Source organism: Canis lupus, chromosome 27 (assembly GCF_011100685.1).
Source record: "Canis lupus familiaris isolate Mischka breed German Shepherd chromosome 27, alternate assembly UU_Cfam_GSD_1.0, whole genome shotgun sequence".
NCBI classification, from domain to species: Eukaryota; Metazoa; Chordata; class Mammalia; order Carnivora; family Canidae; genus Canis; species Canis lupus.
The window spans coordinates 8,429,297-8,444,196 of record NC_049248.1 but is presented as its reverse complement, the minus strand read 5'-3'; the positions used below and the strand labels follow the sequence as shown (position 1 = coordinate 8,444,196).

Below are 14,900 nucleotides of genomic sequence, written 5' to 3'. Positions count from 1 at the left end.
GGTCAAGTAAGAGAAAAAGCAAATAAAAAAATTTCTATGGAACTATTTTTCTAAATTAAAAATAGTAAACAGGCAAAAGATTCTAAAATATAGTATTTCTCACATACTAAGAAGTAAGATTTAGAGTGTTGTGGAACTTGGTATAAACCTCAAATATGCATGCAGATTTCAACGGTGTCTTTTAAGGATGCAGGTAGCTTGAATGATCTTCCAGTACTGTGGCAAATTAACAGAACTCAGGCTTCTCCCCCTTTTCTTACCAGTTCAACTAGCAGTCCAAGAATTCAAACTCCTGTCATTCTTTTAAAAGATTCTATTTATTTATTTGAGACAGAGAGAGAGAGCGAGAGAGCACAAGCAAGGAGGAGGGTCAGAGGGAGAGGGAGAAGCAGACTCCCTGCTGAGCAGGGAGCCCATGCGGTGCTCAGTCCCAGGACCCCAGTATCATGACCTGAGCTGAAGTCAAATGCTTAACCCACAGAGCCACCCCAGGTGCCCCTAAACTCCTATTCATGGTGATTCTGTTCATGTCTCAGCACAGGGCATTGCTTAAATCTGTAAACCCTTTCCTGTTTCTACAGGTCCCACTGGAGTTCCACCCATGCTATGGTGTTAGGACCAAATCAATGCAATTATGTGGGGCTTTTCATCTGCTCCAGGTGGTGGTTTTTCTCCTCACTTGTCTGTTGAGAAGCTAAAAATAATCTTCCCTCTCTTAATTTCTGAGGCCACACAAGTTGAACTTTTTTTACATTCCTTCAAGACACATATTATTCCCCTTCCTGAAACCACTAACCTTTGAGTCTCCTTTCAGCCACACTGTGTGTGTTCCTGGAAATTGCAGTGACCAGTTAAGGGTAAGACAAGAACTTGTCATCTCTAGCGTTTCTTTAGAATGTTTTCACAGGGACTGGAAATTATTTATGCAATGGTCTGCTTAAAAAAAAAAAAAAGGTGGGATGGAAAGAATGGGAAGTAGCCTTTTCCTGGTAGAATTGCAGTGTAAATGCTTCTGGAATTAGTAATAATGATGAATTGTTACACAATGAAGAGGAAGTTCTGAGTGGGTGACCCAGAGAGACATTGAGGCTGGATTTTGCTCTGCTCCTATTGCTCGTCTTATTTACCTCCCCTGGCTGTGATCACTGCTGGAAATAAATTGAATAGACAGGAATAATTTTTTTTTTTAGACAGGAATAATTTTAAATAATAATCTCAGCCCTCATCTGAACCTTCTGTTTTGTTATGCACTTACTCTCCCCCAATTTGTGCTGTGTCACCTGTTTATTTCAGACACAAAAATAAAATTACTTCACTGAAATCCTACATCAAATCAGTATTCACCTCGACATCACAAGTCCAAAAAAGTCTTTTCAGTCTTCACCTCATTTGATATGTCAAGTCATTTGACACATGGACTGTTCTCTTTTTTTGTTCCTAATATTTTCTTTTCATGATTATAGGGCCTCACTCTCCAAAAGTATTTTCATCCCTTCTTTGTTTCTCTGGATAACTGTTTCTTCTCTGTCTCACCATTCCATGTTGGAGTTTCTTGGATGTTCAACACTGCCCATGCTCTTGGGATAAGTGATCTCTTTGATCTTTACATCTTCTATTGGCAGCTAAACCCTTCAAAATTTACATCTCCAGTCTAGTTTGCTCCTCTATAGTTCTTAATTGCATGTATATTGCTTCAGCATTCCTTACCATAGTTAATGACAACCTTATTGGCTGTTCAGTACATCATGCTGAATCCTCTCACCCCTCATCATCAACCATCTAAGTTTATCTTTTAAACTACCAGCATGTATTTTGCCCATATCCACTTGTTTTCTTCTCCCTCCATTTTTGGATCTCAAGTACATACAGTTGAATCAGTGATAATCCTTGGGCTGTGGAACTCTGTCATTATTGGTACACATATATACTTTATTTATTAACTTAGTCAGTCATTTGTTTATAGGAATAATTAAATACAGATGAACCCACTATCACATCCCATCATCCACACCATATATCATTCTTACTCAACTCTGTAAGCCTCCTATTTAGCATTATTACAAGCTTTTTTTTTTTTTATCTTTTTGCCTTTTTGCAAGCTCTTTTTATAATGTAGCCAGAATAATTGTTGAAACAGAAATCTGATATATTACTACTCTGTTTGCAACCACTCAGGATCTTCTTTATGCCCTTAATGAAAAACTCCTAAACATGGCCTTAAATGTTCTATGAGATCTGTTTCTGCCCTGCCTCTGTACTCATCAAATGCCAATCTCATCCTGTTTCTTTATTGCAATTATACTGGATTTTTAGTTCCTTCAGTGCATCAGTCCTTTTCTTACCTCCCTCCTGAACTTTAAAAATGTTTTTCTTTGTGCCTGGAAAACGTTCTATTTTTCCATTGTAGCTGTCTAACTGATCCTTCAGAGCTCAACTTAAAGGAAAATTTTCCTGAGTGTCATACAAATCCTTTAGAATTGTTTGCAGGATGTTAAGTCCCCTTGCTGTGCTCCTGCCCTCTCTTACACAGAACAATTTATTGGCTTATGTTTATGTCTATCATTCCTTCTAGGCTATATGTTCAATGAGATTAGAAACCTTGAATGAATTAATTTCTAATGTATTCCAAGAAACTAACAGAATACTTGATATAAATAGCATTTAAATATATTTGTTTATTAAATGCAAAAGTATAAAATATGGAGTAGAAGCCATATTGAACTGGATCCAGTTGGATGAAAGGAAAGCAAATTGTGAGTATAAACTGCTTTATTTTTTACAAATAAATTCTAAAAAGGAAACGCTTAGGGACACCTGGGTAGCTCAGTGGTTGAACGTCTGCCTTTGGATCAAGGCGTGATCCCGGAGTTCCGGGATCCGGTCCCACACCGGGCTTCCTGAATGGAGCCTGCTCCTCTCTCTGCCTATGTCTCTGCCTCTCTCTCTCACTCTGTCTTTCATGAATAAATAAATAAAATCTTTTTAAAAAATAAAAAAAGGGAAAAGCTTGAAATTGCAAGTCTATGTTGAGGAACACTGGGAAACTCAAATATCAAATGCTGAGGGTATTGAGTACAACATGAAATCTAAGCTCCCAGGGATAAAGTCAGAGTCCAGGGTTAGAGCAAAAGGTTTCTATTACAGGAGATGTGGAGAAAGAGCAAGAAAAGATTGCGAACAAGGAGAAAGATCAGTGTGGGAATATCCATAACATGTAATTCAAAAAATATTCTGTACATAGAGTGCAGTTATGTTTGACCAGCTTCATGAACAAAATAAAGGCTAAGAAATTGATAGTTTTCAGGAGGCTATAAATGTATAGGGGCATTTATCATGTTACTTTGTAGAGAAAAATAATTTAGACTCAATAGGGGAGTAATATAGGCTAGTTATAAACCATAAAACCGGGATATTGGATAGCTTAGCCATAGCACCTGTTAGACTAAAGAGAAAGATATCCAATCTCTGGTTGGTAGTAAAATAGTATGAAGACAATATCTTGCAATTCGTTGATTTGGAGAGGTAATCAAGATAGTAAGTGAAGCATAAATAGAGCATCTGAAACAAATTCCTGGAATTGGTACATGACAGTGGTTTCACAAGGCTAGAGCAAAGCAGAAGTCCAGTTACTAGGACTGGGGAAAAAAAATCAGAATATGATGGAATCAAAGCCAGCTATTAGTCAATAAGCAGTCTGCAGTGGACTAATCATATGCAACATGCACAATTTATACGTTCAATGTAAATGATGAGTTTGCAAACATGTAGTTTAAATTTGTGCTCAGTATGCTGGAATATTAAGTGAAAAAATTGAGTGAGGGCCAAGAACATAAAGGAGTCAGAAGACATTGCACTCTGGGGTTTTGAAGGGAAAAGAAAATCAGATGCAAGGGATGAAGAACATTCCAGAAAGGCTAAAAAATAATAATTGAAAAATCTGAAACTACTCTATCAAAAAGGATAGTCAAGTGCAGATAGCCATTCTCCATAATGCAACAAAGACTAGATAATCAGTGTGACTGCTTATTCAATGACTGGTAGAACCTAAAGAAAAGAAAAGTCACCTTAGGAAGAGAACACAGATATTCTCTATGGGTGGGTGGTGGGAGACTAAGGAAAATGCATGAATTTGTTCCTAACTTGCATAATCATACTATAAACCTGCAATTTATATGTAGAGATTTAAAACACCACAGTAAAGGGATCCCTGGGTGGCGCAGCGGTTTGGCGCCTGCCTTTGGCCCAGGGCCCGATCCTGGAGACCCAGGATCGAATCCCACGTCGGGCTCCCGGAGCATGGAGCCTGCTTCTCCCTCTGCCTATGTCTCTGCCTCTCTCTCTCTCTCTCTGTGTGACTATCATAAAAACAAAACAAAACAAACAAACAAAAAAAAAAAACACCACAGTAAAGCTTATTTCATCATAAGACAGTAGATGAAGCTAATGACTTCATTTATAGAAGGGATACAATGAGAATATGGGCACAGTGGCCTTACTCACAAGCCCCAAATCTCAAAATTCAAAAGAAGTTTCAAAATCTGGTGCCACCCTCCTTCTCTATTTGTCTTCCTTCTTCTATCTGTCATGCACAGGGTTGTGTAAAAATGTCACAGATTTCCTTACCAAATTCTGTTCTAACATCCAGATCCACTTACATTTTTTTAACATATCCAGTTCCCCCAAACCTGACTCTCGCTGGAGGGTTTGCCTTGCACCATGAGTTGTAAACCTGGAAGATGGGGCTGGCTTCTTCCTTTCCTTTATCTTCCGCTAATAATTGCTCACTAAAATTTACTAAACAGTTGTATTGATGTATAATTGACATACACTAAGCTGTACGGACTTACTCAGCTTTTTAGCTTTGATATAGATGTATACCTAAAGCCATCAACACAGTCAAGACAATGAACATATTACTTGCCCCAAAAAGTTTCATCATAATTATCCCCTATTGTAATTCCTGCTTCCCAATCTACCCCTAAGCAACCACTGCTTCCAGTCACAATGGACTGGTTTGCACTTTCCAGAATTCTGTAGAAGTAGAATCACAAAGTGTGAGTCATTTTTGTGGTAGCATGCATCAGTAGTTCATTCTTCTGCTTGTTAACCCATTCACCAGTTAAAAGACATTGGTTTGTTTCTAGTTTTTGTCTATTATGAATAAAACATTCATATGGCATTCATGAGTAAATCATTAAATGAACATATGTTACCATTTCTCTCTCTCTCCTTTTTAAAGATTTTATTTATTTATTCATGAAAGACTCAGGGAGAGAGAGGCAGAGACATAGGCAGAGAGAGAAGCAGGCTCCATGCAGGGATCCCGATACAGGACTCAATCCTCCCTTCCCAGATCATGCCCTGAGCCAAAGGCAGACACTCAACCATTAAGCCACCCAGGCTTCCCTGTTACTATTTCTCTTAAGTAGAAACTCAAGAGTTTGTTTAATGTTTAAAAAAATAAAGCCTGTCAAACTGTTTTAAAGTGGATAAATTATTCAAATTCCCTTTAAGACTATAGGACAGTCCCATTCCCTCAATATTCTCAACAACATTAGGCATAGCAGTCTCTATAATTTTAGCCATTCAAATAGGTAAATAAGTTGTATCTCATCGTGGATTTCTCAATTTGCATTTCTTTAAGGACTAATGATGCTGAGAATCACTCCGTGTGCTTATTCACCATCATGTAAATTCTTTGGTGAAGTGCAAAACTTTTGTTTTTCCTTTAAAATAAGGATGGTTGTTTTCATATTATTGAGTTTTGAGAATTCTTTATAAATTTTGAAAAATTTTGAATATAAGTCCTGTATCAAATACATGATTTGCAAGTATTTTCTCTCTTACTCTATGGCTTGGCTTTCATTCTTTTGTGATTTTGAGGAACAGAATTTTTAAGTTTTGATGCTGTCCAATTTATCAAATTGTTGTTTTATGACTCATGCTTTATTAATTAATTTATTTTTTAATTTTTATTTATTTATGATAGTCACAGAGAGAGAGAGAGAGAGAGAGAGGCAGAGACACAGGCAGAGGGAGAAGCAGGCTCCATGCACCGGGAACCCGATGTGGGATTCGATCCCGGGTCTCCAGGATCGCGCCCTGGGCCAAAGGCAGGCGCCAAACCACTGCGCCACCCAGGGATCCCGACTCATGCTTTTAGTATTAGAAAATCTTTGTAGAGAGGCATCTAGGTGGCTCAGTGGTTGAGTGTCTGCCTTCAAGCTCAGGCATGATCCCAACATCGAGTCCCCCATCAGGCTCCCCATGGGAAGCCTGCTTCTCCCTCTGCCTATGTCTCTGCCTCTCTCTCTGTGTCTCTCATGAATAAATAAATAAAATCTTAAAAAAAAAAAAGAAAGAAAGAAACTCTTTATGGAACCTAAGGTTACAGAGATTTTCTCCTCTATTTTCTTTGAAAAGTTTTGTGGTTTTAGGTCTTCAATTTATGTTTCTGATCCATTCTGAGTTAATTTTTGTATCATATTATGTAAGGATTGAAATTCATCTTACTTCACTAATTGGGAGCGGAATGAACCAATGATAAAGCAAAGCAAAACCAAAAACAAAGCACCGGGCCCAAGTTGGGCCAGTAGGAAGCTACATGGAAAGAAATGATGAGGACAAAATAAAAAGAAAATCTTTTATCTACAAGTCAGTCCCCAAACAGGCATTCTCATCCCCTCAAAATTCCTAAACCTCAATACTCTAAAAACTTAAAGGGCATAATTACTGAAAAACCTTTCGCATCCTTCCCTAAAAAGGCTTCCAAGAAAAGCACTAGGCTACTGTAATGATTTTGTTAAGTCCTAGAGACCATCTTTCTTTAAAGGTCACTGGAGAGCTATGATTTTAGAGGGTGGTTAGGTTTCTTCAACCCTATATCCCACCTTCAGAAGTACCTCTTATGGAAAGGACCCCATGTCAGAATAATTGAATCTCTTCCAGCGCCACAAAATAGAGCAAGAAGACCACAAACAAATAAACAAACAAACAAAAAACCAAACCAAAACAAAGCAAAGCAAAGAAATCAGACATTCCATTAATAAATGAGGATCTTAGGTTTCACAACCTAAAACTCACATATGCAAAGTGCAAATTTCTGCCATTAGTCTGAGACTTTTCTCACTGATACAGATGACAACAATGCCCTGTCCTATTATGTTTAGAGAAATCATGTACAGGAGGGCAACCACTGCTTCCAAGCAAGTGAGCACCACTGTGAGTTAAGTAAATGGAGGTGTCGTAGGGGACTGGTCACAGAGGAGGGAGGTGGTCCTCATCTTCCTTTCCAAAACCACTGGGGAATGGAGGATATGGGGGTGACTGAGAGAGGTAGGCATGCAGTTTTAACAGCTCACCCAGCTAAAGGGTATAAAGTGCCCAGTTGAGCTGCTGGCCTCCAGACATTAGAACTACATTACACATTGGGGGTGATACACTATCACGAGCTAAAAGCTGACCCAGGGCACGTAAAGGTTACTGGCTGGAGAGGGATATGCCAGTTCTCTTCTTTTTTTTAAGGTGACAGTTGGTGCCATTTATTTGTCATGTCTTTCTTAATTTAGGAGTCATGTGCTATAAATTTCCCCTTATGTAGAATTTAATTACACCCTACAAAGTTTGATGTGTTTTCTATGCATTTTTATTTATTCTTAAATATTTTTAAATTCCCTTTTTAAAAAGATTTATTTATTCATTCATTCACGAGAGACACACAGAGAGAGGCAGAGGGAGAAGCAGGCTCCATGCAGGGAGACCGACATGGGACTCGATCCCAGGACTCCAGGATCACGCCCTGGGCTGAAGGCGGCGCTAAACCGCTGAGCCACCCGGGTTGCCCTTAATTCCCTTTTGGTTTCTTCTTTGACCATCGGATTATTAAAAGTGAGCTGTTTAGTTTTCAGGTATTCAAAGTTTTCCAGAGATACTTTTGTTATTGATTTCTAATTTCAGTCCACTGGGTATTTTAAAAAGATTTATTTATTTTAGAGACAGAGAGTGAGATCCAGGGGTGGGGGTGGGGAGAGGGGCAGAGAGAGAGGGATACAAGCAGACTCCCCACTGAGAGGGGGGCCCAATGCAGAGCTCTATCCCAAGTCCCTGAGATCATGACCTTTGCCACAATTAAGAATCGGATACTTAACTGACTGTGCATCCCCCCCCCCTTTTTTTAGAGAGAGGGGTGGGGGGAGGATCAGAGGGAGAGGGAGAAAGAGAATCTTAAGCAGTTTCCACATTGGATGCAGGGCTTGATCTCAGGATCTTGAGATTATGCCCTGAGCTGACATCTCAGATGCTAAACTGACTATGCCACCCAGGTGTCCTTCTTATTTTTTAATTACAACATGTCATTTAGGTAATTTAAAAACACAAGCAGGCAAAACTCGTTTTACAAGGCTGCATGTATGCATATTTGAGAATCTTCCTCAAATATATTGGAGTGCTGGTCCATCACAAGGGCTGGGAAGAAAAAAGGGTACAGGCAGCATCCTTTGTCCTTTGTTGAAGGACAAAGGGAAAAAAATGAAAGTGACAAGAAATAACAAATAGAGAGTCATATGTTCAACTTTTGAAAAAGAAGACACTCTTCCTATCCTTGGTATCTTAAAACTAGCAAGTAAGATGAACAATAATTATATAAAGTATGCGTTACAATTTTCAAAGTACAAATTATATGATAGAATAATAATGACAGTAAGTGGTTTTCAAAATTGGAGTATCAAAAAATGTTTTTTTTGTGTGTGTTTTTTTAATTAAGTTATTTTAGAGAGAGAAAGCAAGTTGGGGGAAGGGCAGAGGGAGAGAGTCTCAAGAAGACTCTCTGCTGAGCACAGAGCCCAACTCAGAGCTATATCTCATGACCCTGAGATAATGACCTGAGCCGAAACCAAGGGTCAGACGCTTAGCTGACTGCACCACCCAGGCACCCCAAGATGCTTTGTATTTTACGTTTAATCTCGGAAGCAATATTGAGGATGATTGGAGGCAGGAGTGGTAATAGAAATGAGAGCAAGAGTACAATGCAGTGACTGTAGAATCCTATTTTTTAAATCTACTAAGAGTATAAGGAGAGCCCAATTGAAATAAATAGTAGAGGAATGGAAAGAACAGACCAGTGCAAACTTCAAAAGACAAAAATCTTAGTGAGCAAAAAATTTCTGCTTGCATTAAAGATGAAGAAAAAGGAAGTGCATTTATTCTCCCACCTGAAACAACTGGAAAACGGATAAAATAGGTGAAATGACAATTTTCTTTTTGTTTTTTTAAGATTTTATTTATTTATTCACGAGAGACACAGAGAGAGGCAGAGACATAGGCAGAGGGAGAAGCAGGCTCCCTGCGGGAAGCCCGATGTGGGACTCAATCCCAGGACTGTGGGAGACGCTTAACCACTGAGCCATGCAGGTGTCCCAAAATGACAATTTATTAGACACTGAATATCAGGCAACAAAGGACAGTGATCCATAAAAGATGAGAAACTAACAAGTTAAGTCCCATGATTGCTTTAGTTTACTGCATTGAAAGAGTTTCCACGCCAAGGAATAGGTTTTTATAATATAAAATTCAAATTCTCTAGTCTGGTACATGATGTCCTTTTTCATATAACCCTTGTTTACCTCTGCAACAGTAACAGCATTATCAACAACATTTGTCACAGTAACAGAGAACAGGTATTATCAAGTGCTATCCGCAAGGGCTGGTGAATGTCTTGTTGAAAAAGAAGACATGTTTCTTATCCTTTGTGTTTTAGAACTAGCAAGTAAGATGACCAATAAATAATTATAAAAAGTATGAGTTGTTATAATCCTCAATGTACAGGTTGCCATGAGTGCACAGTTTCTGGAATAATTCAAGGTTCAAGTTATTTTACCTAGTGAAGTCGTGTTTAACCAAAGACATAAAAGACAGAAGACTAAGAGCTCAGGAAGGACAGTGGCAGAAAGTAGTACACACAAAAGGAACAATGTGTGTAAGAGGTTAGTCGTGTCCAAGGAATAGAAAGAAGCCAGAGTGACCTTTTTCACTGGATTATAGTGAGTGTCTCCTTGCAAGACTGGAGATGCTTCTTAAACTCCCCCTTCTGGCGCACCACTATTACCAGAGAATGTTTATCCCATCAGGGACCATCGAATTTCCATGTTTTTACATGCCTGTATTGTTTGGTATATGTCTTTTCTTATACTTTAAATATTTTTATCTTTTTTCTTTGGGGGCAAAGTCCTCATTATTTAGGACACAATTTAAGCACCTTCTCACAGAAAAGAGTTTTCTGACTATTCATTTCTGTCTCCCAGTTGATATGACCCTGTTTTTCTTTATTTTTCACTCTGTGCTTTGAATCGCTCTGGATTATTGCTCACATATGTGTTTCTTTCACTGAATTTGAGTTATTCAGAGCTAAAATTACGTCTTATAAATTTTTATTGCACCATTTGTAGAATCTGTAATGGTCATGGCTAATTTTATTGTTACTCTTCATCTCATTAGAAAAGAGAAAGCAAATGCCTTCTGTAGATGGTCTACACAAAATTATTCATTCAGCTCATTTGATTATGGTAATAGTATTAAAAGTGATGAAACTGATAAAACATTATTTAATTATGTTTTGCTTATTTCACTTTAGTTTTTGACATAACTGCACAGTGATAGTCATTTTTATTTCTAATATATTACTCCAAAACAAAGTATGGAAATCTAAATATTCATTTCAATAGCAACGGAACATGCATTAGTATTTCCCCTTAATTTTTGTAAATCTGTAGTGTTTCTCAATTTCTTTTGGTTGTTTCATGTCCCAAATTGAAGAAAACATGAGTATGAAAGGGAACCTCAGTTTGTGAATGACTTCCCTTTTTTCGTTGATTGACTCCACCTCCTTTATGTAGCCTTTCTGGGGTTTTCTGTTGTGTTTTGCTTTGCTTTGTCTTGTGGAAATGAGATGATTTTTAGAATTCTTAGTGGTCCTCTTTAGCAGAACACTTCTAAGGAATAATACAAGAAGATTTAGAAATCATTAAAACTCTGGACTGGACAAACTCAGAATGGTCCCACATGGAAACTCTGGATCTGCTGGTAAACATTTCTCATTTATTATACATTTACCTTTTAATGCAGTAAAAAGTTAATAGTCAATGGATCTTATTTAATAGTAATTGGCATCAAGAGAGTAAGGAGTGGAAAATGGTCATTAAGCTTTGGTGGCAGTGACTTGTGTCTGCTGTAGATTCACAATTGAAGATAGGAGATAAAGATTAGATTTGGCATTAGAAAAAAAAAAAGAAAGATTAGATATGGCATCAGGTTTGTAAAACTGCTGAGGTGAAGTTAAGGAGCTGAAATGAACTGAATTTTATTGAGTATGACAATAATTCTTAGAAAAGATAGACCATACGGGAAGGAATATTGACTGAAAGTTGATCACGCAGGGGAATTTAAAATAACATCCCTGAGGGCTGAAATCTACTTCATAATTTATATGGATATGTTAAACTCATTTAGCATTTTAAATTTTTTCAAAGCTTTTTAATCTTAAAATTTTTATTTTATTTATTTATTTTTAGAGATTTTATTTATTTATTCATGACAGACACACAGAGAGAGGCAGAGACACAGGCAGAGGGAGAAGCAGGCTCTATGGGGAGCCTGATGCGGAACTTGATCCTAGGACCCAGGATCATGACCTGAACTGAAGACAGATGCTCAACCACTGAGCCAGTCAGGCATCCCTCAAAGCTTTCTTATGGCAGTATAGCATGCCACATGAAAGCACAAGTCCTAAGGCCACACTTTAGTAACTTATACCAAAGTGCATGTTCTTATGTGGCTACCAAAGCATTCTTACTGTTGCGTGAGTGTTGGGTTAAGGTAAGAATAAGAAGAGAGAGTAATGAAAGCTTTAGAGTTTTATGCTATATCTGGGGATAAGATCCAGTATTTTGTTTTTTTTCAAATATAAACCTTACCACTTCATTCCACCGATGTTCAGCTACTATTTAGCATGCACTGTGCCAGGTACTGGCGAAATAGTGCTGAGCCTGATAGAATCCATTCCCTTGTGAAATTTACCACCTAACTGTCTGGATCCAGTGGGCTTGGAGTCGGGGACCTCAGTAGTTGAATATTGTTTTGGCCTGGTAGGGGGACCTGCCCCTGCTAAGCTTCATGGATGCTTTCTCAATTTTCTAGGTTTTTAGCTCTGCTCTTGAAATTCTTTTCTGTCCCCAATTTGCTCTTAATTCCTCACTGCTGAGTCGCCTCTAACCACAAACATTTCCAGAGCTATTTCACTGAGACTATGTGATCCCAGGTATGTGTGTTTCCCGTCCACCTTGCCATTTAGAAAGAAGAATTCTTTGTCTTCACTCAACTTTCCTTGTTAATCTCAAAACTTTGAAATCATCTGTCTTCTCCAAAGTTGCTTTTGGGGAAGGCAATACTTTTGTTCTTTTTTTGTTTCTTTTTTCACAGACTTTAGAAGATGTTTTGCCCTCTTGTGTCCCTCTGCTGTGGCTGTGGTCTCCATTCTCAGTACCTGTTTGATGACCAATTCTCTTGGTGAGTGCTTGGTCAAACGCAAATAATTCTGAAGGCTCAACAGCATCTGAAAACATGCTTCATGATTTCAAAGGATCAGATATTAAAAGCACAAAATGAGGTCCTAACCATGCAACACCAAAATATGAACTTGAGGCATGGTTTCCTCCAAGATAAAATAAACTTTCACAGGAAAAAAAAAAAGTACATTTGCCTAAATTTGAATAATGCCTACCTAAAACATAGGAAACAAAACAGAGGAAAAAGCTCAGAATTATTGGGATAAAGTGGAATTTTAGGAACAACTTTTAAAAATTCAAATGCCAAATTTTACCTTAAGATGTATTGAGGGAAGCCAGCAATATATCAGAGAGACCACAGTTTCCTGTTGGTTAAAGTAATCAGAGGGTGGGAGCTGAGACATTTGGAGTCTGGGGGGAAGGAGGGACAAGGGATTATTTTATGGTAGGAAAAAATAGGAAAATATCTCCATCTCAACTCCCATTTAATAAAGTAGAAAACTTTCAGCCAGATTTCAACTAGTATTTTAAAAATTCATGGTGTTTTTCGTATATGTGTGTAATGGGTGTTAAATTCCTTAAGACTGGTCTTTTCATCTGCATCATGAACCTTCTTTTTATGGCTCTTAGGAATTTGGAGAAACTTACATCGCTCCTATCTATAAAATTTTGTAATATATTATTTACATAGTAAACTCTATGGAGATTATATAAATCGACTTTATAAAAAAATCTCAGAACTGTGTTACTTAGCTTTACCGATTTTGCATCCTTGCTTCATCTGAAGCCTGTGATGCTGATTTTTGTTCCTACAAAATAGCATTCTCCTCTCGTACCATTAATGAGTCTGGGGATGTTTCTGACCTTTAGCTTGGAAAAATAAATAAGTAATCCAGGAATAATAATCCCCTGCTTGCTCTTTGGATCCTGACCAATTGCTGCCTTCACCTGTTGCTGCAGGGAGAGCAGATAAAGAGATGAGGCTAACGGATGGTGAAGACAATTGCTCCGGGAGAGTGGAAGTGAAAGTCCAGGAGGAGTGGGGAACGGTGTGTAATAATGGCTGGGGCATGGATGAAGTCTCTGTGATTTGCAGGCAGCTGGGATGTCCCACTGCTATCAAAGCCGCTGGATGGGCCAATTCCAGGGCAGGCTCTGGACGAATCTGGATGGATCATGTTTCTTGTCGAGGGAATGAATCTGCTCTCTGGGACTGCAAACATGATGGATGGGGAAAGCACAACTGCAGTCATCAACAGGATGCTGGAGTAACCTGTTCAGGTAGGACTTGCAGAAGTCAAATGCTTTGTGGGGGAAAAAAATATGTAGATGGCCTAAAAACGAAAAGGAGCACTTTTCTGTGAGTTTCCTAGTTCATATATAAAATCACCCAATCTATTGCTAAAAGACCAGACAATGCATGACACATCCCATTAGAAAAAAAAAGGAGATTCTGAATATTGTAGTCCAGGAGTGACCAGCTTCAATTTGAGAGCCAGTAATCCCACCGTCAGTTTCTACTCCCATATAAAAATATCATATCTAAGTCAATTCTTTGTCTTCCTTCTCAGTAACATGCTGCTTTTGTGCATTAACCTTTTTGTCCCTTAACTGATAATCAATTTAATGAATCAAAAAGTAAATATTCCTAGCACTAACCTTTTGCTGCAGGAAGGATGTTTTGCAGAGTAGAATTGCTTTTTTCCAGTGTACAGTGCTGTTCATTTCATTTACATGGTGGTTTGTTCTGGGTTTAAAAAAAAATTATTGGGATCCCTGGGTGGTGCAGCGGTTTGGCACCTGCCTTTGGCCCAGGGAGCGATCCTGGAGTCCCAGGATCGAATCCCACATCGGGCTCCCGGTGCATGGAGCCTGCTTCTCCCTCTGCCTGTGTCTCTGCCTCTCTCTCTCTGTGTGTGTGACTATCATAAATAAATTTAAAAAAAGACTATTAAAAATTATTTATTTATTTTATTTTAAAGAGAGTGAGCAAGCAGGGGGAAGGGCAGAAGGAGAGGGAGAGAAAGTAAATAGAATGCTCAAGCAGACTCTCTGCTGAGCACGGAGCTCAACATAGGTTCCATCCCAAGACCCTGAGATCATGACCTGAGCAGAAACCAAGAGTCAAATGCCTAACTGACTGAACCACCCAGGTGCCCCATGGTGGTTTTAATTTAGAAAAAATTTCATGAACTTTATCTCCATTGACCTTACAGTAACTCTGAAAGCTTTGTGTCACACCTTTTTGCTGTAAATCATGAGGTCATAGTTAAGACCCAATTCAGATTCCTGGACTTCCCATTTCTCCTTGTTCCTTTCACTGGCTTTCCTCTTTCTTAGAGG

At 38.5% G+C, this 14,900-nt stretch overlaps 1 protein-coding gene across 2 annotated transcripts in view; it reads left to right on the top strand.

The window, feature by feature from the left end:
• Positions 1-11,027: 11,027 nt before the first annotated feature.
• The window catches only part of CD163 (CD163 molecule), a 30,632-nt gene continuing 26,759 nt past the window's right edge, over positions 11,028-14,900 (top strand). For both annotated transcript variants that reach the window (NM_001313793.1, NM_001048020.1), the window contains 3 exon segments: positions 11,028-11,076; positions 12,472-12,558; positions 13,518-13,838. In NM_001313793.1, coding sequence (NP_001300722.1) covers positions 11,031-11,076; positions 12,472-12,558; positions 13,518-13,838 — 454 coding nt within the window. In that variant the 5' untranslated portion in view covers positions 11,028-11,030.